The sequence below is a fragment of the Dama dama genome, chromosome 9 (assembly GCF_033118175.1).
Source record: "Dama dama isolate Ldn47 chromosome 9, ASM3311817v1, whole genome shotgun sequence".
Taxonomy (NCBI): domain Eukaryota; kingdom Metazoa; phylum Chordata; class Mammalia; order Artiodactyla; family Cervidae; genus Dama; species Dama dama.
In genome coordinates, this window is record NC_083689.1 from 9,174,906 (window position 1) to 9,197,439 (window position 22,534).

The 22,534-nt window shown below is 52.0% G+C and overlaps 1 protein-coding gene and 1 long non-coding RNA gene across 4 annotated transcripts; one reads left to right on the top strand and one right to left on the bottom strand.

Annotated features, from left to right (window-relative positions):
* On the bottom strand, positions 1 to 2,006 carry LOC133061186 (uncharacterized). The gene is made up of 3 exons (XR_009693964.1): positions 1,865 to 2,006; positions 926 to 1,056; positions 1 to 139 (listed from the first exon to the last, which is right to left on the bottom strand). It is a non-coding gene; the product is annotated as an uncharacterized LOC133061186 (long non-coding RNA).
* Positions 2,007 to 2,225: 219 nt separating this feature from the next.
* FKBP8 (FKBP prolyl isomerase 8) lies at positions 2,226 to 12,291 on the top strand. 3 transcript variants are annotated; one of them, XM_061149802.1, is made up of 9 exons: positions 2,226 to 2,318; positions 3,692 to 4,005; positions 6,874 to 7,043; positions 7,140 to 7,228; positions 7,520 to 7,740; positions 8,527 to 8,699; positions 10,650 to 10,727; positions 11,225 to 11,356; positions 11,771 to 12,291. In XM_061149802.1, exons 2-9 carry the CDS (start codon positions 3,717 to 3,719, stop codon positions 11,855 to 11,857), a joined length of 1,239 nt encoding a protein of 412 aa, XP_061005785.1. In that variant the 5' UTR covers positions 2,226 to 2,318; positions 3,692 to 3,716; the 3' UTR covers positions 11,858 to 12,291. The 3 variants fall into 3 exon arrangements, with proteins under 3 accessions (XP_061005785.1, XP_061005784.1, XP_061005786.1); XM_061149801.1 differs by having other exon boundaries at positions 2,278 to 2,422; XM_061149803.1 differs by having other exon boundaries at positions 2,278 to 2,422; positions 7,523 to 7,740.
* The last annotated feature ends 10,243 nt before the right edge of the window (positions 12,292 to 22,534 follow it).

Genomic DNA, 22,534 nt, shown 5'->3' on the forward strand with positions numbered 1-22,534 from the left:
TATCCAGCTGCCTGGCTGGAAGAGAAGTTCAAAGGGTATAAAAGACCGGGCCCATCTTATCCTTCATTAATCTGTGCCTCAGTTTTCCTCTCTGTAAAGTGAGGATAATAGAGTCTTACCAAAACATTCACATCCAATCCTAAAGAAGACAAGAGAGAGAAAAATTAGGTGGCAAAAAACACATAAAAAGGCAGATTTAAGTCTAAATATGTCTATAATTACATTAAATGTAAACAGACCAAATGCCCTAGTTAAAAGGCAAGGATGGGCAGACCGAATCAAAAAGCAACACCCCCCCCTCCAAAAAAGCAAAACCCAGTTCTTTGCTGCTTACAAGGGGCACATGAATAACACAAGGATACATAAAGGTGGAAGAGAATGGAGCATTTAAAACATGCACCAATGGAGAATAGGTGTGTGATTTTTATTTATTTATTTATTTTTTTAGGTGTGTGATTTTTATACCAAAGTCCACTCTCAGGCAGGAAGCATAAAGAGGAGCATATCATAATAATAAAAAGCTCAGTTCACTGGGAGAACCTGACAATTGCAGCTCTATACACAGCCAATGACGTGGCTTCTAAATATCAGAGTATTTGTCTCACAAGGCTGATGTGAGGATTAAGAACACTTAAAGTGTTTGCCTACATCTCTGACACCTGCCAGTCACTATTTTATTACCATTATTGTTGATGTTATTACTTTATATTTGTTCATTTTAATTGTTTTTGTACTATTGTTGTTTACTATAGTTCCTTCTGCCCCTATAACAAGGGTGGGACTGGTTGGGTAAGTGACTCCATTATGCAGATGAAACAGATTCAGAGATGAACAGAGATTAGTCCAAGTCCCTCAGAACCAGGACTGGCCCAAAGTTTACTTGCTATTCCTTCCCAGGCAGTTTCACATAATCCTGGTACCTTACCGCCGCTTCTTCCTTCCACAGTGATTTCCGGGACACCTCTCCCTGTTTTGTGCCAGGCACAATCACTATGTAGGTCTCAGGACTAAAACGATGAGAAACATATTCTTCCCAGATTTGGAGGGTCTTCCAATCTACTGGGAGAGGCAGAAGTCAACTGATGGCACAGACAGAAGTGAATCACCTATGAAGTATACCAAGACAAACAAAACACCTAGTCTTGCCTTGGGGAGCTCAGGGAGGGCTTCCAGTAGGAGGGGACCTCAGAGCTCCTATCTGACAAATTATCTCCAAAAGCGAGTTACCTCCCACAATGTTAGCTACCTCCAAAAGCCAGCGTTTCATTTATTCATTAATTCATTCAGTTACTCATTCATATATTGAACTCCCATAGACCCTAAGCATCATTCAAGGAGGTGGTAAGGATAAAACAGGCAAAATTCTTTCCAGAATGGAGAAGAGCTGGGGGGAAGCCAAAGAATTAGCAAGATCATTCTGGAAGGGGGTAACTGCCGGGAAGAAAAAAAAAAAAAAAAAAAAATACAGTGAAGGAGGAGTAAGTGCCCTCCTTTCAAAACACGAGCCATAAAAACCCTTCTAATCAAAGCTGCCACCTTCTCCTTGGGGCCATGGGTACCTTATCATACTCCCGCAGGGGAGGAAGGGAGGCGGGATTCCTCCCAGTGGCCCTGCTCTTTGAGCAGTTAACCTAGCCATTATTGAGTTCCTCCAGTTTGCACCCGGCAACCTTCCCGGGATTAGACAGACCACGTTGCGCCGGGGGTGGGGGTGGGGGAGGGGTACCAAGGCTCCGTGTGCCCTTGGGCACGTTGCTCTTCCTCGGAGCCTGTGATCCATAGAAGTAACTAGGGATTCAGGGTGGGTTATCCAGCAGTCTCAGAACTGCCCTGACCCGCAAACCTGAGTTCCTTGAGAAAGTACCATTTAAAGCTGTCCTCCCAACATCCCTCAAGGTGAGAGTGCGTCGATAGAGGTGTTTATCCCCATTTCGCAGATGAGCCGAACGTCAGACAAGCGGTTTGTCTGGCCAGGCTGCGCGGTGCTGACCTGTGAACCGACTACGATCTACAGCACCCTCACCCTTACCCCGGCTCCCGCCCCCGCTCTACCCCCCGCCCCCACCCCCGTTCGGGGGTGGCGCGGCGGCCTCTGCCCCTTTAAGAAAGCCCCGCTGATACAAGCAGGAAGGGGGCGGTGCCTGTGCCGGAGATAGACGTGCGCGCAGACCAATGGACGCTGTAGTCACTGCGGCGGCGTCCAATGGCTGCGGTGAGGGCGGGGCTGGGCGCCAGAGCCTGGTTCCCGAGGCGCGGCGGCCGCGGCTGGGGGCGGGGAGGGGGGCGCAGGACCCCAGGCTGGGGTCCCGGAGCCGGAGGCACGTGTCCCGGGGCGCCAGCGGGGCCGCGTCGGCCCGAAGCACTGCCCGGGCCTGGGCTAGTCCGGGGCCTGGCGCGGCAGGGGCTGCGACTGCTAGGCGGGGTGAAGGGCCGCGGGGGAGGCGAGCCGGGGGGCGCCGGGGGTCGGAGTGCCGGAGGGAGTGCTACCTGGTGGGGGCGACTAGGAGTGGGGGCCACGGAGGGTCAAGGGCAGCGGGTAGGGGCGCTGCCGGCTGAGTCGTGCAGGGCCGGGGGTGCCCGAGGGTTGCGGGGGGTCGGGAGCCCCAGACTGGTGGCGTCAAATAGGCGTGGGGCGTTGGGGACTGGGGTGGGAGGTTGACGGAGGGCCAGGCCGGGGCAGGGGGCTTCTGGAGAGCGTAGGGTGTTATGGGAGTGGGAAGGGGGCGTCTGGGGAGATCAAAGTGTTTAGGGGCGACAGACCAGCTGTGGGGGAAGCTGGTCCGGGCTGGGGGCGGTGGTTGGGGTGGGGGGAGGGCTATTTATGCGAGCGCAGGGGATTGTGGGGGTTGGGGCTGGGAGGGTCTCAGAAAATGGGACCCGAGCCCGGAAAGAGCAGGCAGGTGAGAGTTAGGGAGGAGATGCTGTGGGTTAGAATGACGGCTTTATCACCTCCAGAGCTTGGGGCCTAGGCGAGGGGGTCAGTTCTTGATGGTCCAGGGAAGAAGCTGTGGGGGCGTCGACCACTTCTGTAAGGGAGAGGCTACTTTGGAGGTGGTCAAGAAGGCCTGAGGAGAGAAGGGGCTCCTAGGAAATGGTTTGGGCCAAAGTCCCTGGTGTTGGGGGGTGGTATTAGGTTCAGGAAGGTATTGCGAAGGAATGCCTTGGGGTTTCTGGGAGGCTCCCCTTAGGAGATGGGACAACTGAAGGTGGGGAGCCCTGGTAAAGATTCACTTTATTTTTCTCTTGGGCTCTAAAAATGGCCTCCCCAAGATCTCAGGGGTTGTCCCCCGGAAAAAAAATCCCAGCACCCACTCTGGGCAGATAAAAGCCCCAGGTTCCAAATCCTGCATCCTGTGGTTGGCTTGCTCTGTGACCTTGGGCAAATGGCTTTGCCACTCTGGGCCTCAATTTCCTTTTCTGCAAGGGGATGTTCTCTACTTCCCAGCGTGTTTATAAAGATTAAATAATAATTAACTCTAATAATAGCTACTGCTGTTTGAACCTGACGCCAGGGTTTGGTGAGTGGGTTGTCAAGTCCTTGGAACAAACCGGGATTGTTGTTCTACCCACTGTACAGATGAGGAAACTAAGGCCTGGAGCCCCTGAGTCACACAGCAAGTGTGGGGAATGGAGGCAGAGGAGATTTGAGGGGTGTGGTGGAATTCTTACCCCCGTCCATTCCCCCCACCAGGGCCAATTCCCATCCCCCCAGCAGCATGGCATCCTGTGCTGAGCCCTCTGCTGCAGACCCTGAGCCCACTGCTCCGCCACCTGCTGGGGTCCCACCACTTGAGGACTTCGAGGTGCTGGACGGGGTGGAAGATGCTGAGGGCGAGGAGGAGGAAGAAGAGGAGGACCTGAGTGAGCTGCCGCCACTTGAGGATGTGGGGCAGCCCCCACTGGAGGAGGCCGAGCAGCCCGGGGCCCTGGCCCGAGAGTTCCTGGCCGCCATGGAGCCCGAGCCTGAACCCGCCCCGGCCCCCGACGAGTGGCTGGACATCCTGGGTAAGGAGCAGGGGTGGCTCGGGTTGACCCATGGCGCCCAGACAGCTCAGGTTCAGGAGTGACCTTGGCCTAGGCCTTCTCCTCTCCTGAGCCTGGCTTCCCCATCTCTGTCGTGAAGGAGATTGGAAGTAAAACGTGGTAACCACGGTGATCACTAGCCACAGGCAATTGCTTGAGACACTTCATGTTTATGAGCCCTTTTCTTGTCTTTCTCTGTCACACACACACACACATATGATTTGCTTTCTCAGAGCTGCTAACAGGACTCAGAGACGCTGAATCACCTGCTCAGAGCTACACAGAGCTCTCAACCTCCATTCCTTTTCTTGGCACTTGTCTGACCAGTGCCTGACCCCCGCCCCCGAACTGTGTCCTAAGGTCAAATAGATTTGTGGAACATCCCATTCGTGGTCTTCATTAGTGTGCTCAGTGTTCAGAAAAGTCCTGGAAGAGAAACTAGGAGAACCCATATGTGCCGCACCCTCCACCACATACTCCATCACAGCAACTCTGGAAGATAAACATAGTACTCCTAGTTCTGATATTTAGTACACTAAATAACACTAATGTCCACACAAATAATAGCGCATCCTTACTATCACCGTTAATGCTAAATAGTATCAAATGATACGGACACTGGTAAAACCAAATTGGTACTGATTTCATCTCCACTACAGATACAGGCTTTACTATGCCTAAAAAGAAAACAAACAGCAGGTGATGTTTACTAAGCAGTGGTTCTTGCCAGGCCTGTGCATCCTCTAATTTTATCCCCACAGCAACCCCGTGATGTAATTCCTACCATATCCCTGTTTGACAGTTAGGGAAACAGGCTCAGAGAGGTGAAGGCATTTGTCCAAGGTTGCACAGCCCCCTTGACTCTATTAAAGTTTGGGAAGTTCTTCTCTACTGATGCGAAGAACTGCCCTGCTCCTTGTGTGAGCATGAGGATAGCTCTGTTTGTTTATATTTGAGCCAACCACTCTCTGAGGCCAGAATCCAGGCTTCTAGACAAGGAAACTGAGGCCTTGAGAGAGGCTGTGATTTACCCAGAGTTTCCTTGGCAAGAGACAACGCCTAGTTGAGATCCTACCAACATACCCACTGTTAGTGTCCAGAAACCTCAAGACACAGGATCCCTCGGCATCCACTAGATAAGTGATTCTGAAACGATGCAGGAGCAGGTATAAGTTGGGGAGCACTGCAGAAATTTGGAACACTCTGGAATATGCCACAATATGAATAGATCTCCCTGCCCATTATCTTTAGACGAGGGTCTGCTCAGACTCATGGCGGTGTTTTCCAGACCTGGGGACTGTTAGAGAATACAGGTACTTCTTGTACATTGGGTGGCTGCAGATGACGTCAGTCTCTTGTGCCCCATAGGTATAAGCCCTCTATCACCCCAGCAGTTTTAATGGGATGACAGTGGGTGTCATCGTTGGGGGGGTCTCCTTGAGTGGATTTGTGAGGGCCTGGGGCCTGTGCCTGGTACTCAGTAGGTGTTGGCTGTGGTCATCTGGCCATCCCCAAAATTGTTTGGGGTATGGGGAGGAACATAGTGGTCTCCTTGGTGGCTGGAGGGGGGAACTAGGGGTTACTTTTGCTTTTAGGTCTTTCCGTGTGATGTGGTGCTTTAGTCAGACACACTCCTGGCATCACAGGTACTCTACTAACAAGCAAGCTACTCACTGGGTGTTACCAGGAGAAGCCCCAGCCACCCCATTTAATGGCTGGGTAAACTCAGATCCAGGTGTCTCAGGGCTGAGATTGGGACCAAAGGAGAGAGGACAGGGTAGTTCTCCAGAGTCTCTTTTCTAGGCGTCCCTGCTGCCTTGATTGTGATAGGCAGGATGGTTTTTCTCAGCCCTTTGCCCTCACTGAGCTGAGATTTTTTTTTCTTCTTCTTTTGGCCACTGTGGGATCCCAGTTCTCTGATGAGGGATTGAACCTGGGCCCCAGCAGTGAAAGCGCAGAATCCTAACCATTAGGCCACCAGGGAACTCCATTTTCTTTTTAAAAATTATTTTTAATTTAACAATTAACTAGATTTGTTTTTATACAGAAGTTTTCTTTTTAATTAATTTGTTTTTGGCTGTGCTGGATCTTCATCGCTGCTCCGGCTTTACTCTAGTTTTGGCGAGCAGGGGCTGCTCTCCCGTTTTCGTGTGCGGGCTTCTTGTTGCTCTGGCTTCTCTCGTTGCTGAGCACAGGCTGCAGCAGTTGCAGTTCCCGGGCTCTAGTGCACAGGCTGAATAGGTGTGGCGCACCGGCTTACGTGCTTCGTGGCATGTGGGATCTTCCCAGATCAGGGATTGAGCCCGTGTTTCCTGCATTGGCAGGTGGATTCTTTACCACTGAGCCACCAGGGAAGCCTCATGTATTCCGTCTTCATTTTTGGCTGTGCCCGAGCTTCACTGCTGTGCACAGATTCTTCTCTGTCATGGAGTGTGAGCTTCTCTAGTTGTGGGGAGCAGGCTCAGCAGTGGCAGTCCACAGGCTTAGTTGCCCTGCAGCGTGTAGGATCTTTGCTCCCCAAGCAGGGATCAAACCCTGCATTGGAAGGTGGAGTCTTAACCACTGGACCTCCAGGGATGTCTGCCCGCCTTGATTTTCTTAAAATAACAGACCAGCCAGCATTCACTGAGCCCATCCCGGGGCCACTATCGTCAGTCCCCAAATCAGTACTTTCATGCCCAGTGTCCAGCCAGGGACACTGGGGCCCAGAGGCGTGGGGTCACCTGCCCAGACAGTGGGAGAGGGGTCACCGAAAACTCAGCTGTGCCCTGGTGCTCTGCCACCCCCCGGAGAGGCAGCCACCCGTCCGGGCCGCTCTGGGACAGGCTGTCTGCTCCCTCCCCTTGGCAGGGAACGGGCTGCTGAGGAAGAAGACGCTGGTCCCAGGCCCACCAGGCTCCAGCCGCCCGACCAAGGGCCAGGTGGTCACGGTCCAGCTGCAGACCTCGCTGGAGAACGGCACGCGGGTGCAGGAGGAGCCGGAGCTGACGTTCACCCTGGGCGACTGTGACGTCATCCAGGTGAGGGTGGGGCAGGGCTGGGCGTGGATGGGGGGAGGCGTGGTGGGCATGGGGGGTGTGCAGCGCTGCTCCACGAGCTCTGCTCCCCCGCCCCAGGCCCTGGATCTCAGCGTCCCGCTCATGGACGTGGGGGAGACGGCCATGGTCACCGCTGACTCCAAGTACTGCTACGGTCCCCAGGGCAGGTGAGAGCCTGCTGCTCACGAGGGTCTCTGGGGGGTTCCCGGAGTGGGTGGGACAGGCTGGTCCCCGTCTCATCCCGTCTGCCTGCACCCTTTATAAGAAGGAACCAGAGGCTCAGGAGCGGACCCCTGCCCCGGGTCATGGAGCTCGAGGGGAGCAAGAGTTAACTTGCCTGTGTTTTACTGAGGAGGGGCTGACAGCCCTTTCCCGCCCGCTCTGAGCCAACCCAGTGTGCCTGCGGGTCCAGTCACGGTGGCCGCTGGGTCTGAGTGCTATCCCCACCCCACCCCCAGCAGGAGCCCGTACATCCCCCCGCACGCGGCCCTGTGCCTGGAGGTGACTCTGAAGACTGCTGTGGATGGGCCTGACCTGGAGATGCTCACAGGGCAGGAGCGTGTGGCCCTGGCCAACCGGAAGCGGGAGTGTGGCAATGCTCACTACCAGCGGGCCGACTTCGTGCTGGCCGCCAACTCCTACGACCTCGCCATCAAGGCCATCACTTCCAGCGCCAAAGGTGACTGCCAGGTCGAATCCCAGCACCTCCCTGCAGAGCCATCCCGACTATTGCTAGAAACTTCAAGCCACAGAGGGCCCCAGATTCAAATGTTCTAAAAAATTCTAGAATCTGGGTAGATGTTCAAGTATGTCTAGCCTATAGGTATCACTGGTGGTGGCAACTCTTTTGCAGCCCCATAGACTGGGGCCCACGAGGTTCCTCTGTCCATGGAATTTCCTAGGCAAGAATACTGGAATGGGTTGCCATTTCCTTCTCCAGGGGATCTTCCCAAGCCAGGGATCAAACCTGCATCTCCTGCTTGGCAGGCAGATTCTTACCACTGAGCCCCCTGGGTGACTAAGCCTCCTTAGGTGTCTCTAGACTTATATCCCAGGTCAGTGGAATGTTATGGAGTGCAGATAGATGCGGTTGACTGCAGACACCGTCAATCCACGTGTCCCGTGATCAGGCCCTTGTTCATTTAGGCTCCATTTTGTAGACTCCTTAGGAGTGCCCTGAGGGTGGTGCTGGTCTTAGCCTGTGTTAGGATGGGAAAGCTGGGGCCTGAAAGGCCTGAGGTCCCCTCAAGGAGTAGGTGGTAGAGGTCCCACAGCACTGGGAGCTTGGAAACCCCGTCTCCTGTCACTGGGACACTCAGAGGCCCTTCCCCCCAGTCTCCTCCACCACCAGGTGCGGAGGGGTGGGCTTGGCCTGGGTCACTTAGTCCCTCTGCAGCTGGATGGCGGCGGGGAGGGCTAGAGGCATGGTCATAGCAGCTGTGGTTGAGTGCTGTCCGCCCCCCAGTGGACATGACGTTCGAGGAGGAGGAGCAGCTCCTGCAGCTGAAGGTGAAGTGTCTGAACAACCTGGCGGCCTCGCAGCTGAAGCTGGATCACTACCGCGCGGCACTGCGCTCCTGCAGCCTTGTGCTGGAGCACCAGCCTGACAACATCAAGGCTCTCTTCCGCAAGGGCAAGGTGAGCTGCAGCTCGCAGGCTCCCAGTGGGCAGGCTGGCTCCCCCATCCCAGTGCAGTGAGGCTGGTCTCCCACCCCAGACTTGAGAAGGGCATAAGCATCATCCAACCACGCTCCCCAGGGTACAGATGGGAAAACTGAGGTTCAGATAGGTGCCGGGGTGTGGCTGGGGTCACAGCAGTTCCTTGACTGAGGTCACATTTGAGCCGAGCCCTGGGTCTTGGGTTCTCTCTGATGCCCAGCACTGCCACCTGGCCCATCCGTAATTGTTCCTCGCGTGTCACCCTTTGTGACTGCCCTCTCCCTCAGTAGAAGCTGGGCTCTTCTCCTGGACTCCAAGGCTGTAAGCCATGTGGTCTCTCCCTCTGCCATCACCTTCCAGTCTGCTCTTGGTTGTTACCAGGGCTAGGTCTGCTGCCACCCCGGTGCTTTTGCATGGGCTGTTCATACCCTATTCACTCCCATGCGTCCTTCCCTCGTCTCCTCCAAGCCTTTGCTGTGATGTCAGCTCCTCAGGACGGCCTCCCGACAACCCCTCTGCCCTGTCTTCCTGTTTCCCGTGTCACTGTCAGTGTCGGCACATGTCAAGCCTCTTGTCCATTGCCCTTACCAGAGGGTGGGGATTTTGTATGTCGTATGTCTGCGTGCTAAGTCGCTTCAGTTATGTTCGACTCTTTGCGACCCTGTGGATATAGCCCACCAGGCTCCCCTGTCCTTGGGATTCTCCAGGCAAAAGAATACTGGAGTGGGTTGCTGTGCCCTCCTCTAAGGGATCTTCCTGACCTAGGGATTGAACCTGCATCTCCTGTGGCTCCTGCATTGCAGGCGGATTCTTTACCACTGAGCCACCAGGGAAGCCCTTTGTGTTTTCATTCACTGCTACATCTTAGCCCTACAAATAGAGCCAGGCACACACAGCTGCTGAGGAAGTACAGGTGGAGTGCAGGGGGACTTGGCCCAAGTGGACCTGACCTCAGGTCCACTGTCTCTGTCCACTGCTTTTGTCCCTGTCTCTGTTCATTCTCTCTGCTGGGAGAAGGGGTGCCTTCAGCATTTTTTAGCAGTAAACTGAGGAAACTAAGGTATAAGCAAATGCTGGGTCATTTAGTGTGTTTGTCAGAGACCTGAGGGGGCCAGCCAGCGTTTTTAAAGTACTTTTTGGCCAACTAATAAAAATAAATGAAAAAATAAATAAAGTACTTTTTGGGTATAGAAACGTGAGGAGAGAAAAGATGCTGTCCCTGTTTTTCAGGGTTTAGAAAGAATTCTCTTGTGGGAAATGAGATTGTCTGTTCTTGTAGCCTCACACCTATTTGGGTCTGCTGGTCAAAGGTAATGGAAACCCACTCAGATTCAAGCAGGAGGAACTGATGGCTTGTGGACCTGCCAAGTTTCAGGCCTAGATGGCTTCAGTCACGGCTGGATCCAGGTGTTTAGCAGTGTTGTGGAGTTCACTGTGTCTGCCTGCTGTGTTCATTTCTCAGGCACACTCCTCTCTCAAGATGCTCCCTCCTGCTATGCCAAAAGTGCCAGGCCTCCATCCTTTCCGCTAAGCAACTGGCCTCCCAGTGCTCCCAGCCTGGTTCCGGCTGGATCTCATTGGCTGGCTTGAGTCACACGCTTGGCTCTGAACCATTCGATGTGGCCAAAGCTTTGGCAGCATCGGGCTTCTCGAGTCAGCCAAGGTGGTGAGGGAGGGGGAGAGACCAGTGCCTGGGCCACTTGCCCACGGTGAAACCAGCATTCACGGGAAAGAACACTGAGTCTGGTGGCCGCTCGGGTAGTCCGAGGGCTCCGGGGAGCAGTATAGGGGTGACTGGAGCCCTGGGGCAGTTGCTGGAGATAGACTTGGAACTAGTCAGATGACCGGGAGCATGGCAGGGCTGGGTCTCTTGGAGGAGAACATGGCCCAGCTTGGGTCCAAGTGATAACTCCCCACTTGCTCCCGCAGGTGCTGGCCCAACAAGGCGAGTATAGTGAGGCCATCCCCATCTTGAGAGCAGCCCTGAAGCTGGAACCTTCCAACAAGGTGAGCAGAGCGGGGGCACCCTGAGACTTGCCATGCTGACCTGTCAGGAAGTTCCACTTGTGGTCTGCCCCTTATCTTTCTTGCTGTGGCTCTCCCCTATAGTTTCTATCTGGGCAGTAGCAGGGGGTACGTGACTGCAGGGCCCCAGCCTGCCTGCTGAGGCCCTTTCTGACCCCTGCAGAGGCAGTCTGGGCGCTCACCCTCAGCAGGGGTTCCAGAGGTCAAGGGCACTGCCAGCCTGGCCAGTGTCAGTGTTTTCAGCTTCCTTCCCAGAAGACTTCTTCTCAGAAACTTTCTTCTGGCCACCCTTGTTCCACCCCATCTTCTGGCTTCCTCGAAGGATGTAGACAGCACTCCTTACTTTGCTAATGCCCAGAGAGTAGTGGACAACTCCCATGTCCCAGTGGTTCCAGCCCCAGCAAGCCCCCGGGCCCAGGGAGGCAGGCTGCTAGCAACAGTGGTTGGCTTCTGCTCTTACCAATAGCCTTCTCTCACAGACGATCCATGCAGAGCTCTCGAAGCTGGTGAAGAAGCACGCGGCCCAGAGGAGCACGGAGACCGCCCTGTACCGGAAGATGCTGGGCAACCCCAGCCGGCTGCCTGCCAAGTGTCCTGGCAAGGGTGCCTGGGTGAGCAGGGGCCGGCGGGCGCAGGGAGGCTCCCAGAGGAGGGCTGTGTGCAGGGTACACCATGCAGAGGGAGTTGCTTCATTGTGCAGACATCAGTGTCTTCCTGAACTGGGCCGTGCTGGATCATGCTGGCGACATGGACACAGAGAATCCCCAGCACTGTGTGATCAGAGCCAGAGCAGAAGATGCAACACAATCTGGAGGGCTCCTGCAGAGGGGAAGGGGAGGTGTACTAGAGGAGGGGAGACTTCGCTTGAGTTTTGGTGCAGGTGTAGGAATTTTCCAAGAGGCAGGAAAGGCATTTTCAGGCAGTGGTTTCCTGGGAGGCCCGTTGGGACCGTAGTTGATAGCTGAGGTGCAAACCATCTGTCTTGACCACTGTCTAGCCACCTCTTCCCTCTCCTTTATCCACAGTCCATCCCATGGAAGTGGCTGTTTGGGGCAACTGCTGTCGCCTTGGGGGGCGTGGCGCTCTCTGTGGTCATCGCTGCCAGGAACTGACCGCCCAGGTGGCCGCCATCCCCTCCACTCACCATGGACCCCACCCTGTGCTCCCTAACTCCCCCAGGCTCCCTGTCCACTGCCCTAACTGGCCTAGCCCCCTCCCCTGGGGCGGGGGCAGTGAGGTTTGGGGGTCACGTGGCCCCGCGAGCAGGAGGGACTGAGCCCTACTGGAGGAAAGCGAGGCAGGGCCCGGGCCCCACATCCAGCCTGGAGCAAGGGGGCTCTCATTGCTCCAGACCCAATTCCCACCCCACCCCTGGGGTGAGGTCCCAGCAGGGATCGGTCCCAGTGTCCTCTTCCCAACAGGCCTGGGGGCAGCCCTCCTCCCGCCCAGCCCCTTTCCAAGCTCCAGCCCCTCCTGCCCCGCCTGCTGCCCTCTGTCCAGGCCCCCTCCACCCACACACAAGTGAAATAAAAGCCTCCCACCCCGCTCCCTGCTTGTTCTGCAAACTTCTTTCAGCGTCACTTGGGGCTGAGCCGGAGGCCTTCTGTGACCCGCCAGGGTCACAGAGGACGGTGGATGTGGCCAGGCTGGGACTGGAGGGGGCTTGTCTGCTCTCGGGCCACAGCAGACCCTCTGTGCTGAGTGGGAAACAGACCTGGCCTGGCGGGGCCTTGTGTTCAGGGTGCCTGGTCAGGCTCGGCAGGAGGTCACTGCTGCCTCATCTGCACCTGGGGACCCTGGTGGGAGCGCAGTGGGGACTGTGCTGAGCCCATAGTGACCGCAGAGGTCTGGGTGTGCAGCGGGCGGACACACCCGTGTCTGGGCAGCAGCACAGCCGGCGTCACGGCCCTGGAGCAGGATCGAGCCTGGTGTCAAAGGCGATACAGGTGGGTGCTCAGCAGAGCTGGACCCTGCAAGGCCTCCAGGAGGGGTGGGGATGATTCCAGGAGCTGCGTCCCATCTCCTTTTCCTGACAACCCAGGGCTGTAGGAGCTTCTCCCCAAAACGCTGCCCACCGTCCCAACCAAGACGGCCAGAGCCAGTGTTTGGCACCTTTGTCAACCTGAGCTCCTTCTTGCTGCTTTAGCCTGCCTCCAGGAAAGGAGGAAGTCTGAGGTAGACACACAAGTGTTTGGCTCATGCCCACCCCCTTGCTAGTGCTTCCCAGGTGGCGCTAGTGATAAAGAACCCACCTGCCAGTGCAGGAGATGTGAAAGAAGCAGGTTTGATCCCTGGGTTCAGAAGATTCTCTGGAGGAGGAAATGGTAACCCACTCAAGTACTCTTGCTTAGAGAACCCCATGAACAGAGGAGCCCGGCGGGCTACAGTCCATAGGATCGCAGAGTTGGACATGACTGCAGCGACTTGGTACACCCCCGCTTACACTCTAGAAGGAGAAGCCACTGGCCGCAGCCACCCAGCAGAAGGTGGCCGTCAGGCCTTGAAACGCGATCTTTTCCCTGCTTGCTCCAGGCCCTCTCGGGGCCACCTGGATTACTCTCAGGGCACATCTGGCTGTGCCTTGGAACTGCTCCTACTTGCCACCATTCAGTCCCCTTCGGTTTCTACCTTGGCCTCCGACAGGAACGGGGTTCCATCGGAGGCACTGGGGTGGGGACCATGGGTTGGCCAGGCCTAGAAGGCCTGCATCTCAGGCAGCATACCCCCTTTGCTCAGTCTCCTTGGTTTCAGGCTGGGAAGCTGGCCTGAGGGGGCGGCCAGGTGGACTGTGGGCTGGCCGGGTGACTTTCTGGCCTGGGTGTGAGGGTCATCACTGCTGTCTTTCCTGAGCACTGATTGTGCACCAGCACTGGCGTTAGTCCACTGCGGACCCGCAGCAGCCTTGTTCTGGCCCATTTTTTCATCATGCGCTTGGGACAAGTCTTGTGTCAGGTGTATTGTGAATATATTTCCCACTTTGTGTCTCACTTTTCATTTTCTTATTTATTCATTTGGCTGCACCAGGTCTTAGTTGCAGCATGTTGGATCTCTTCCTTGTGGCATGCTAACTGTTGGTTGTGGCATGTGGGATCTAGTTCCCTGACCAGGAATTGAACCTGGGTCTCCTGCACTGGGAGCATGGCAATTTTAATCACTGGGCCCTCAGGGAAGTTCCTCACTTTTCATTTTCTGTTCATTCAAAGAACAGACATTTAAAATTTAATGCAGTCCAATTTGTCAAATTTTTTCCTTTCATTCCACATGCTTTTTGTCAATACTTGCTGAGCCGTTTGTAGAGATTTTTTCGTTTTTCTTTTAAACCTCTTATGGCTTTAACTTTTACATTGAGATCCAGGAGCCACTTTGAGTTAACTTTTCTAAGTGGTGTGAGGTTGGGGTTGAGGTTCATATTTTTCCAAATAGCCATCCAGTTGGGCTTCCCAGCGGTGCAGTTGGTAATGAATCTGCCTGCCAATGCAGGAGATGCAAGAGATAAAGGTTTGATCCTTGGGTGGGGAAGATCCCTGGAGTAGGAAATGGCAACCCACTCCAGTATTCTTGGCTGGAAAATACCAGGGCAGAGGAGCCTGGCAGGCTACAGTTTATGGGGTTGCAAAGAGCTGGACACAACTGAACACACATGCATATGTCCAGCTATTGCAGAAACATCTGTGGGGAAGACTGTCTCCCCTAGTGAGTTACTATGACAGCTTTGTCAAATAGCAACTGAGGGACTTCCCTGGTGGTCCAGTGGCTAAGACTCTGCATTCCTAATGCAGGGGCCCAAGTTCTGTACCTAGTCAGGGAACTAGATCCCACAAGCTGCAACTGAGAGTTTGCATGCCACAACTAAAGATTCTGCATGCTGCAACTAAGACTGGAGCAGCCAAATAAATAAATATTAAAAAAAAAAAAAAAGCAACTGACCACACACCTGTGAGTCTTTTCTGACCCTGCTCCATGCTGAGGGTCTCTGTGTCCCCTTGGCAGGTTTCACGTGTCCTGAAGAATAGCTTTTTAATGATGATGGAGTCAGGCTGGTCATGTCTCCTTCCTTTGCCCCTCTTCTTCATGGTTGCTCTGGTTGTGCCCATTATGAGCCGAGCAGATGAAAGCTCAGAGAGGAGACGGATCCTGCCCAGGGTCCCACTACCTGGAAGTAACGGGCAGGATTTGGCCCAGGTCAGCCTGCCTCCAGAGCCCATGCAGCTGTTTCTGCATCTCACTGCAGGTTAAGGCCAAGAGGTGAGAATAGACCTTGAATGCCAGGGCCAGGTGGGGGCTTTAGTGTATCCATCGCCTGGGTCATTCCATCCTCAGTGGTGTGAACAGGGTGGTGGTAGGGAGCCAGAAGGGCAGTGAAGCTACCCTGAGGACACAGGAGGCCTTTGGGGGGTGTCAGATGGTGCTTGCTCCTGATTCAGGCACAGTATGTGCAAAGGTGTGCTGACCGGACAGTGTGTGCTGTGTTCAGAGATTGTATGGATGGATTTTTCTTTCATATCAAAACGTATACCCGTGTCTTCTGTGTACCCTGTCTTGAGTGATGACTCAGCCTAGCCCTTGCCCTCAAGGGGTGCGACTTGCCATGAATTGGAAGTGAACGTGGAAGAATGAGCTTTGTGTGTGAAAGCTCAGGTCTCCTGAGCACTTCAACAGGGTGACCTTTGCTCGCCTCCATCTCACATCTTCCCTAAAGGACAACTTGAATACTGGCTGGGGTCAGCCAGTGTAGCATCATCAGTGTCTTTGAATGCCCGTTCTCTATTTCTCCTCCCGGTGGAACTCACCTTTACTCCTTACCACACAGATGGGGCTGGTTCCCCACCAGCCTTCGGGCAACCCAGGCCTGACCAATCAGACCAGTCCAGCAGCCTGGCCACAGTGATTGGCTCCTGGGTGTCATGTGACTCACAGTGACCCACTCAAGGCCTTCCCTGGTACTTCCGCTGGAACCATGAGGGCTCTTAGAACCCCATCTGTAGAGCAGTAAAGAAGAAACTCTAAAGGCGTGGGTTGTGCAAACCCTGCACAACAAACCTTGCACATTTAAAGGACTGGCCCTTGACTGGCACCTGGGAAGTCACTTCTAGACTATTGGAATGTCCTGACTGATAAGAGTATCAGCTTACCTGAGGCCATGGGCCATGGCAAATAGTCCACAATAACGATATGATTTAGGGTGGGGGGTACTTTCCTGATGGTTCAGTGGTTAAGACATCACACTTCCAATCTGAAGGACACAGGTTCACTTCCTGGTCAGGGAACTAAGATTTCACATGCCATCTGCCCAACCCCCCCCTAAAAAAAAGAGAGAAAAATAGGGTAGGGGCTTTTCGTCACATGGTATCAGCTCAGTCTCTGGATGGGTGATCAGCCATATCTGCATGAGTGACCCCTCCTCCTCCACAAAAACCCTGGACAAGGCTTGAGTGTGCTTCCCTGGATGGCAATATTCTGTGTGTGTTGTCACGATCGTTGCTGGGAAAATTAAGTGCTATCTGCAACCAGAAGCTTGTGCCTGGTTTCTCTTGGTTTCTGCCTTTATGCATCCTTTTCCTTTGCTGATCCTAGACTGTATCCTTTCACTGTGATTAACACAGCCATGAATATAAGAGCTTTTCTGAATTCTGTGCATCCTTCTAGTGAATTACCAAACCTGACAGTAGTCTTAGGGATTCCTGACAACAGATGCCTTTGGCCTCCTCTCGAGAAGAGGTGTGAGTCTCCCTATTGCACAGATAAACCCTGAGACCCCCAAAGGTGGACTTGCTGGCTCTGAGGCGGCCAGCTAAGAGAACGGTGGAGCAGATTGCTTGCTGGCCACCCCACCAGGCAGAGGGGCCAGCTCCAAACAGAGTTCTCAGGGATCTTCATGTTCCTTCTGTTGCAAAACTGTTTGCTTCAAAATCCCCAAGGTCCATTTGCTCTGACCTAGCAACTCAACTTTCAGGAAGCTGTGGGACAGATGTGCAGCAATATGTCTCTAAGGGCTGTGTGTTGCAGAAATTAAGCCGTTCCTGAGCTTTCTCATCCTGCATCATCCCTGGATGGGGAATGCGGTGTATCGCGGTCCTGTGACTGTGTTGTCATTGGGCACTGTTGACCTTAAGATATGGGGATAATCTGGGTAGGCCCGATCCTGCTGGCTATAGAAGAGTCAGAGGGATTCAACACAAGGGAGGTTTCTATTACTGAGATGGAGGGGGCCACATGGCCAGTGCCTGAGATTGCCCCCCAGTGACAGCAAGAAGTAGGGACCTCAGTCCTACAACCACCAAAAAATGAGTTCTACCAACAACCTGAAGGAGCTTGGGCACAGAGCCTTCTTCAGGTGAGCTTCTGGATGAGGACATAGCCCACCCAACATCTTGACTACAGCTCATGGGACCCTGAGCAGAGAACCAGTTAAAAGATACCAGACTCAGGACTCAGAAACTATGAAATAACTGCTCCTTTTATTAAGCCACTTTGTTATGCAGCAATATGCATATGCAATATGCAGCAATAGCTGACTAATATATATATTAGCAGTCGCCAGTTAATGAATAGTGGGTGTTCATCCCAGTGTGGCTTAAAATTCCATAAACTGCAAACAACATAAATGTCTAAAGGAAAGGGATTATGTAGATAAACTCTTGTAAAACCATTAATAATGATCCCCATGATAATGGCATCTTCTTTGGTCTAGGGCTATGCTCTTGGGTAAATGCTGTTATTATCCCTATTTTATGGATGAGCAAAGTGAGGAAAAGAGAGGGCAAGACACATCCAAGGTTCCATAGGGTGAGGGTCAGGCCGGGTCACTGTTCCCATCACAGAACTAGAACATTTTCAATGGGCTTGCTACATGGACTATATGTTGAGTGACCACTCCAAGGTAATCAACTGGCTTCCAATTCTTTGGGTGACCTAAGAAGTATCTTAGAGGCTTTTGGAGAGCATGCAATGCCTAATGATTTTCTCCATTATTGTTTCCAGGATCTTCTTGGGAGCCACTGGGGCAGTAAGTGTAAAATGGAGAAATAATTGTTGCCAAGCAGCACAGCCCATAGTTGCAGTGTTCTTAATTCTTTTTAACTTCTCTAAGCCCTCAGTTTCCCCATCTGTCAAATGGGACCAAACCACAGACTCCACCCCAAAAGGCAGTTGTAAGTGTTACTGAAAAAAGAGCCTGGTACATTTTAAGCACTCATTGTGGGGTGGTTGGTATTAGTGCTGCTGTCTGTTTCTCAGCTGAAATCACTTTCAGCTCCAGGAGGGGAAGTGCCTTTCCTCATGTCACACAGCAAGCTGGTCAGCACTCAGAGCTGGCTCCTCCCATGTTTTACTCGGTTCAGCAGTCTGGCTGTCTGTCCCCTCTCCATCCTCTAACTCCAGACAACCTGCTTCTCAGTTGCCCTTCCTGCCCTTATGTGGCCCTTCTAGGGGCAGTGCAGCCCTGGCCTGCTCCCATATTGACCTGGCCTAGCCTCCAGATTAACAGTTGGGCACAGCAGTGGGCAAACTTGTCAGCATGTCTGAAGAGTGATGATGGAAAAAATTCCGGAAATGAACAATGGTGATGATTGTACAACAATGTGAATTTCACTTATTGACACTGAATTGTATATTTTAAAATTATGAACTGATCCCAGATGAAGGGTGGAGGATCCTAGAACTTCGGCCCTGAACTCAGACAGGCTGGAGTTGGAATTCCTGTAGCAGTATTCATATACAGAGAACTGTACATAAAAGATCTTCATGACCCAGATAACCACAATGACATGATCACTCACCTAGAGCCAGGCATCCTGGGATGTGAAGTCAAGCGGGCCTTAAGGAAGCATGACCACGAACAAAGCTAGTGGAGGTGATGGGATTCCAGTTGAGCTATTTCAAATCCTAAAAGATGATGCTGTGAAAGTGCTGCACTCAATATGCCAGCAAATTTGGACAACTCAGCAGTCGCCATAGGACTGGAAGAGGTTGGTTTTCATTCCAATCCCACAGAAAGGCAATGCCAAAGAATGCTCACACTACCACACAATTGTGGTCATCTCACACACTAGCAAAGTAATGCGCAAATTCTCCAAGCCAGGATTCAACAGTACGTGACCCAAGAACTTCCAGATGTTCAAGCTGGATTTAGAAAAGGCAGAGGAACCAGAGATCAAATTGCCTACATCTGTTGGATTATTGAAAAAGCAAGAGAGTTCCAGAAAAACATCTACTTCTGCTTTGTTGACTATGCCAAAGATTTTGACCGTGTGGATCACAATAAACTGGAAAATTCTGAAAGAGATGGGAATACCAGACCTCCTGAGAAATCTGTATGCAGGTCAGGAAGCAACAGTTAGAACCGGACATGGAACAACAGACTGGTTCCAAATTGGGAAAGGGGTACATATTGTCACCCTGCTTATTTAACTTATATGCAGAATACATATGTGAAATGCTGGGCTAGAAGCTGGAATCAAGATTGCCAGAAGAAATATCAATAACCTCAGATATGCAGATGACACCACTCTTATGGCAGAAAGTGAAGAACTAAAGAGCTTCTTGATGAAAGTGAAAGAGGAGAGGGGAAAAGTTGGCTTAAAACTCAACATTCAGGGACTTTCTGGATGGTCCAGAGGTTAAGAATCTGCCTTCCAGTGCTAGGGACGCAGGTTCGGTCCCTGGTCGGAGAACCAAGATCCCACATGCCGCAGGGTGACTAAGCCCGGGTGTCCCAACTACTGAGCCACGTGCTCTAGAGTTCCAGGACGCAACAAGGGATCCCAAGTTGCTGCAACTAAGACCCGATGCAGCCGAATAAAAAAATAAACTTTAAAAAAAAACCCTCAACATTCAGAAAACCAAGATCATGGTACCCAGTCCCATCACTTCATGGCAAATAGATGGGGAAACAGTGGAAACAGTGGCTGACTTTATTTTTCTGGGCTCCAAAATCACTGCAGATGATGCCTGTGGCCATGAAATTAAAAGACGCTTGCTCCTTGGAAGGAAAGCTATGATCAACCTAGATAGCATATTAAAAAGCAGAGACATTACTTTGCCAACACAGGTCTGTCTAGTCACAGCTATGGTTTTTTCAGTGGTCATGTATGGATGTGAGAGTTGGACTATAAGCGCTGAAGAATCGATGCTTCTGAACTGTGGTGTTGGAGAAGACTCTTGAAAGTCCCTTGGATTTCAAAGCGATCCAACCAGTCCATCCTAAAGGAAATCAGTCCTGAATATTCATTGAAATGACTGATGCGGAAGCTGAAACTCCAATACTTTGGCTACCTGATGTGAAGAACTGACCTTGATGCTGGGAAAAATTGAAGGTGGGAGGAGAAGGGGACAACAGAGGGTGACATGGTTGGATGGCATCACTGACTCAATGGACTTGACTAGACAGACCTTTGTTGGCAAAGTAATGTCTCTGCTTTTTAATATGCTGCCTAGGTTGGTCATAACTTTCCTTCCAAGGAGTAAGCATCTTTTAATTTCATGGCTGCAGTCACCATCTGCAGTGATTTTGGAGCCCAAAAAAATAACTTCTGTCACTGTTTCCCCATCTATTTGCCATGAAGTGATGGGACCAGATGCCATGATCTTAGTTTTCTGAATGTTGAGCTTTAAGCCAATTTTTTCACTTTCATCAAGAGGTTCTTTAGTTCTTCACTTTCTGTTAAAAGGGTCGTGTCATTTGTGTATCTGAGGTTATTGATATTTCTCCTGGAAATCTTGATTCCAGCTTGTGCTTCATCCAGCCCAGTGTTTCTCATGATGTACTCTGCATATAAGTTAAATAGGCAGAATGACAATATGCAGCATTGATGTACCCCTTTCCCTATTTGGAACCAGTCTGTTATTCCATGTCCAGTTCTAACTGTTGCTTCCTGACCTGCATACAGATTTCTCAGGAGGCAGGTCAGGCGGTCTGGTATTCCCATCTCTTTCAGAATTTTCCAGAGTTTATTGTGATCCACACAATCAAAGGCTTTGGCATAGTCAATAAAGTAGAAATATGTTTTTCTGCAACTCTCTTGCTTTTTTGATCATCCAACGGATGTTGGCAATTTGATCTCTGGTTCTTCTGCCTTTTCTAAATCCAGCTTGAACATCTGGAAGTTCACACTTCACATATTGTTGAAGCCTGGCTTGGAGAATTTTGAGCATTACTTTACTAGCATGTGAGATGAGTGCAATTTTGTGGTAGTTTGAACATCCTTTGGCATTGCCTTTCTTTGGAATTAGAATGAAAACTGACCTTTTCTAGTTCTGTGGCCGCTGCTGAGTTGTCCAAATTTGCTGGCATATTGAGTGCAGCACTTTCACAGCATCATCTTTTAGGATTTGAAATAGCTCAACTGGAATTCCATCACTTCCACTAGCTTGTTTGTAGTGATGCTTCCTACGGCCCACTTGACTTCACATTCCAGGATGTTTGGCTCTGGGGGAGTGATCACACCATCGTGATTATCTGGGTTGTGAAGATCTTTTTTATACAGTTCTTCTGTGTATTCTTGCCACCTCTTCTTAATATCTTCTGTTTCTGTTAGGTCTATACCATTTATGTCCTTTATTGAGTCCATCTTTGCATGAAATGTTCCCTTGATATCTCTAATTTTCTTGAAGAGATCTCTAGTCTTTCCCATTCTATTGTTTTCCTCTATTTCTTTGCACTGATCACTGAGGAAGGCTTTCTTATCTCTCCCTGCTGTTCTTTGGAACTCTGCATTCAAATGGGTATATCTTTCCTTTTCTCCTTTGCTTTTTTGCTTCTCTTCTTTTCACAGCTGTTTGTAAAGCCTCACCAGGCAGCCATTTTGCTTTTTTGCATTTCTTTTTCTTGGGGATGGTCTTGATCCGTGTCTCCTGTACAATGTCATGAACCTCCACCCATAGTTCATCAGGCACTCTGTCTTTCAGATGTAGTCCCTTAAATCTATTTCTCACTTACACTGTATAATCATAAGGGATTTGATTTAGGTCATACCTGAATGGTTTAGTGGTTTTTCCTACTTTCTTCAATTTAAGTCTGAATTTGGCAATAAAAAAGTTGTACACTTTAAATGGGTTAATTTTATGATATGTGACATTTTTTTAATGGGAGAGCTGGATAACCAGCATCTCTCAGGGTCCTTTGGGGATGTAGGATTTTATTCTATAAAAAGTCTACTGTTACAGAAGAGCAAAGTTTACTAACCCCCACGACCCCCCAACAACCCCGGACCTACTTTAGGGAAGACCCAGCAGCGCAACCCAACGTCCCATTCGCTCGCGGTTTGCATAGACACGCCCACTCACCCAGCCAGTCTCTGCTTCCGCGCCCCCACGTGTTTTGCGCCGCCCTGTCCCCTCCACGCCCTCGCTGGGGCTCTCCACAGAAGCCAAAGACGGAAGACTTGCAGAGACCTCATAAATAATACATCACGTCAGCGGCTGGCGGGGCGGGGCTTCGACGCGCCTGGCTGAGTCAGGGTTATGAATAATACACATTGAGGCGGGGCCTGAAGGAGTGCGCGTGTCGGGGCGGAGTCCGGGCACGGAAGTGGACGCCTCTGGGGCCTTGAGAGGTGGGGCCATCCATCCTTATGAATATGCATAAATCAGGGGCGGTGACTGCCTGCCGCCTTCGGCCCGTAGCGCGCCGTGGCTAGCCGCGGCTCATGAATAATGCAGCACGTCGGCGGGCAATGCTGCCCTGGCCCGGCCCTTGGGGGCGTGGCCAGGCGCGTCTCATGAATAATGCAGTGCGTCAGCGGGCGGCGGGGTGGGGCGTGGCCGGCGCGCCGCTGGCCCAGGAGCCGGGA

What these genes read in the sequence shown, in the direction of transcription:
- FKBP8 (XM_061149802.1), top strand. Translation starts at nt 3,717, where the DNA reads ATGGCATCCTGTGCTGAGCCCTCTGCTGCAGACCCTGAGCCCACTGCT. An exon ending in CGAGTGGCTGGACATCCTGG is followed by an intron (nt 4,006 to 6,873) that starts GTAAGGAGCAGG and finishes TCCCCTTGGCAG; the next exon opens with GGAACGGGCTGCTGAGGAAG. An exon ending in CATCACTTCCAGCGCCAAAG is followed by an intron (nt 7,741 to 8,526) that starts GTGACTGCCAGG and finishes TCCGCCCCCCAG; the next exon opens with TGGACATGACGTTCGAGGAG.